We start from the raw sequence: 4,627 nt of genomic DNA on the forward strand, positions 1-4,627 counted from the left end.
TCTTTCATGGTACTCTATTCTTTGGGCAAGGCTCATAATAGCTTGTTCACTTTCTCAGCATTGGTATAAATCTTTTCTTGAAGAGCAAGATCGTTCACTATTTCAATGAATCGTGTGAACATCAAGTTACTATTTCATCAAAATTCATTTTTAACAACTTATGGCTTCCGAGGAGGATGTTCAGCTTTCTTTCTTTAACTTTTTATGTTCCTTCAAATGTCAGCATAATGCGGTCCTAGATTTCCTTTGCTATGTCACAAGAAATTTTTTTGTTAAATTTAGATGGTGATAGTGCATAATATAGGAGATATTTAGCTTTGGCATTAATAGTAGCTTTTTTCAAGCTTCTTTTATATTGTTGATGGTTGCTACTTTTGTATTGTTACCAGCTTCTTTTGCTTCTAATAGCCATAGTTTCTTCTGTCAAAGTATGGTGGCTTGTTAGAGCTTGAGCATTGTTGGTAAAGAAATTGCCAAGGTTAGCCATAATAAAGGATCTTTATACTCATAAGAAATACACTTCAGATAACGAGCAACAAAACTCCGATAACCAATTGTTAGTGACTAATAATACAACCTAGATGGGGATGAATAGATTAGTTTCGAACTTTGATGATCTTTTTTAGGAAATTAGCTAATCTCTAAATAAAGATGAGCTCAACCCAATGTTTACGAAAATATTAATTAATTGTATGCCAATGTATGTAAATGAAATGTAAATAGTGGGACATAGAGAGTTATAGTGGTTTGGCTTTATCCACAAGCTTATGTCTACTCTTTAGACTAATAGCCTCAAGATGGGTTGGATTTCACTAACAATATACTTGAAAAGTTACAAATAGCTAGCACCGATTCTTTACACAATAGATACCACTATCTAGACCCAACTGCTACTCTTACACTTGTACACTTAATCCCTTGCTCAATTGTCGAACAACATGAATATCAAACAGTATAACAAAGAGCTTACAAATAAGAACAACAGGAGGTGAACTTTTGATCTTATGTGTTGCACTCTCTACGATTCTTTATGGTCTTATCTTTTATATTCTTCAAATGAATTAGGAAACAAATAGACATTGGGAGTTTTCATTGAGCTATTGTCTTGGGAAGGTACCACCTATACAACTTCTATCCTCTAACCTCCGCGCAGACAAACCAAAAATGACAATTGTTGCTATCTTTCTCACTACTGTCTCGATTGACTCACAACGACCTAGCTACTTTACTACATGCCTTATCTAGATTTTGCTGTTGTGCAAATCCAAGTCTTTCAATAGTTTCTTAGCTGACCTAATAAACATCATTAGATGTACTTGGTTGTTACATCACCTCATCAATCTCGATCTTTATAGTTTCGACATAAAACATCATCAACAACCGATCTTTTAGGTTGACTAGTGTTGTTTGTCATAACAGGATATTTACGAACTTCTTTCCGATGAATCACACCATAGATGTTATGTAGTCCTTTGGTCCAAATATCTGCATTTTCATAGGAAGTAATATACTAATGATGGTTTGGACATTATCAAAATCATTTGAAAATATTTTCTTGAACGGTCTTTTCAAGATATAAGTGACCAATATGTAATCCATTTACATTACCTATTTATATTTTAAATCGGTCATATATAGGTTTAAGGCTCATTTTGACCGGTCTATCGGAGTTGACTTGTAGGGGTCTTATTTAGACCGCTCATTAGGGTGCTCTAACCCGAAGAACACAAGCACTAGTTGTCATCAAATGAAGACCTCCTTTCTCTTCCTGTGAGGGCAACGAATTTGGCAGATAAAGCTAGAACAAAGATCAACTTGTGCACCAAGTCTTGAATCACAAAAAGAAGATCACTAGATCAGGGTCCTTGACTTCGTCAATAAATAAAAAATAAAGATGCGGAATGGGAATCTCTTATGTTGGAATCTCTTATCTTCACAAATCAAATTGTTTCTTGACGACTCGGATGGGATATGACTCACTTTATTATGGCCAAGGACAGCTTCCAAAGAAGTGTCGGTGGCCGATAGTGGCTTTTTTAATTCACGGCCTCCTTAGCTTTGGAGTTTAGGCAACGATACAACTCAAGAAAACGTTAACTTACATATTTTAGTTCCACACAGATATCATCTTCTTACATTTTCAGAGTACATTTCCTGGGACTTATTTAAGTTAATGGTATACAATGTATGCTCATTATTGTTATCTTCAAAAGACATTTCATTTAATTCGCGTCAAAAGACAACCTCAGATGTCAGTGTTTTAATCATTTACTATTTAGCTCTTGGGTGGATTCGCATCTGGGATGGCCCTACTTCTTGCATAAAAAAAGCTTAATACTTGTCTGCTTTTGATATAGTGCGTCTCACATGTGCTCTTCAATCAAGAAATGTAGAATTCCAATCAGTTTTTGTGAAAAGGTTAAGCCTTAAATGGTGGAGATCTTGTATGACGCGAGCATCATGACGTGAGACTCCAGAGGCCACGGCGTCAAGAAAGAAAAACTAACAGCGTTAAAGAGCTAGGAATAAGTTTATAAAAGCGACCCAATAACTCTTGACCAGCACGACCTCTCCAAACACAAACCGGAAAGAAGAAAAGACATGGCGAGTTCAGTGCTCTATGGCATCACCGAGAGGGTCCTGCAGAAGCTGGGCTCTTGCCCTTCAAGAAGATGCCTTGGTTGATGATGGCACTGAAGCCAAGCTGAGGAAGCTTCAATACGCTCTGGCTTCCATTAAGGGGGTGCTCTTGGATGCTGAAGAGAAACAGGGGAATAACTACAAGCTCAGAGCGTGGTTAGAGCAGCTTAAAGATGTCTTGTATGATGTCGAGGACTTGCTTGATGATGTCCGTTGTGAAGCCTTGAGGAAGAAACTGAATGGTCAACAACAAAAACACGGCAAGGTACGCCACTTCTTTTCTCGTTCCAATCCCTTCACATTCCATCTGAAAATGGGGAAAAAGATTAGTGAGATAGGAGGAAGATTGAAGCCGATGGTTGGTGAGATTGAGGGGTTAGGTCTCAGCAAGCGAGCCTGTGATAGCAGTGTAGAAGGAGCGAGAGTGAGAGAATTGAAACCCAACTTGGTGGGAAGCTTTGATCCCATCATTGGGAGGGATGCTGATAAAGATAAGATAACTGAGCTGTTGATGCAGCAAGATCCGCCTAGAGATGGGGCAAACCTTTCCGTGATTCCCATTGTTGGAATCGGAGGTTTGGGCAAGACTGCACTTGCTAGATTGGTATCCGAAGATGTTAGAGTGCGAGAACACTTTGCTTTGACAACTTGGGTGAGCATGCCTGGTGATTTTAATGTGAGGCTGATCATGGAAAGGATCATCCAGAGTAAACTTGGCCAAAGTTTGAACAACTTGGACTTTCCCCAGTTGCAGACTCTTCTGAGGGGCGTTATAAGTCGCTGCAGGCTCTTACTGGTCCTAGATGATGTGCGGAAATGAATTGGGCTGATTGGGATTATTTGAGGTCTCAGTTGGCCGAAGCTGCCAATGGAACCAAGGTTATTATGACCACGCGAGATAAGAATGTACGTATCGTCACAAATTCTCTACTGGTGTACAACTTGCAGGGCCTTTCACATGAAGACTCTATGTCCTTGTTCAAGACATGGGCATTTGACCAAACCGAATGGGAAATGAGCCCGCATCTCCTCCAGATCGGGGATGAGATTGTAGGAAAATGCAGGGGAGTCCCTTTGGCTTTGAAGATGTTGGGTGGCCTACTGTACTCGAAGGACGACGAACAATTTTGGGAGCTGGTAAGAGATGATGATATGTGTAGATCCATACAGACGGAGGAGGATGTTCTATGCATCCTGAAACTGTGTTACATGTATTTGCCATCCCAATTAAAACGATGTTTTGCCCTCTGTTCACTTATTCCTAGAGGCAGCATCATGAACAATCTACCTATGGCTTATTTCTGGACAGCACATGGGCTCGTTCCCCCATCAAATGAAAACAGAACTCCTGAAGACACCTGTGACAAGTACTTGAAAGAGTTGTGGTCCAGATCCTTCTTCCAAGTAGCCTGGCAGAGTGGTTCATCTCTCGCTTTTAACATGCATGATTTACTTTACGATCTAGCATCATCAGTGTCAATGGAACAAATCGATTACGCCATGCTTAGTCATAGTTCCCAGACAATTCCAGAGAGAACTCGACATGTTTCGTTACTGCAAACTGTTTCGTCAGGGCAATTGAAAGAGAACGAATCCCCACCATTCTTGAGCAGGTTAAAGTCGAACAGAGTGCGAATGATTAACTGTGTGTCCCGGGACACGTGCAATACAAGAGATCTTGACAGCATGTCTAAGTGCGAGTACTTGAGGTTTTTGCACTTGTCCTTTTCCAGCTTTGAAGAGCTACCAAGTTCCATAGGCAAGTTAAAGCATCTCACAGTGCTTAGCCTTGGGGGTAACTTCCGGATGAAGAAACTGCCGGATGCTACGTGTAAGCTGCATAGTTTGCTGTTTTTATCTGTCTTCAGGTGCTCAGGACTAGAGGAATTGCCTCAAGAGATGGATAGGATGATCAACCTTCGATGTCTGTGGTTGACCACGAAGCAGAAAAGTCTCCTCGGAGAGTGGAATTCATCGGATGAAGTCT

At 40.2% G+C, this 4,627-nt stretch overlaps 1 protein-coding gene across 1 annotated transcript; it reads left to right on the forward strand.

The window, feature by feature from the left end:
• Nucleotides 1-3,456: 3,456 nt before the first annotated feature.
• On the forward strand, nucleotides 3,457-4,522 carry LOC120289828 (putative disease resistance protein RGA3). The gene is made up of 2 exons (XM_039305183.1): nucleotides 3,457-4,399; nucleotides 4,509-4,522. Exons 1-2 carry the CDS (start codon nucleotides 3,457-3,459, stop codon nucleotides 4,520-4,522), a joined length of 957 nt encoding a protein of 318 aa, XP_039161117.1.
• The last annotated feature ends 105 nt before the right edge of the window (nucleotides 4,523-4,627 follow it).

Source organism: Eucalyptus grandis, chromosome 11 (assembly GCF_016545825.1).
Source record: "Eucalyptus grandis isolate ANBG69807.140 chromosome 11, ASM1654582v1, whole genome shotgun sequence".
NCBI lineage: Eukaryota > Viridiplantae > Streptophyta > Magnoliopsida > Myrtales > Myrtaceae > Eucalyptus > Eucalyptus grandis.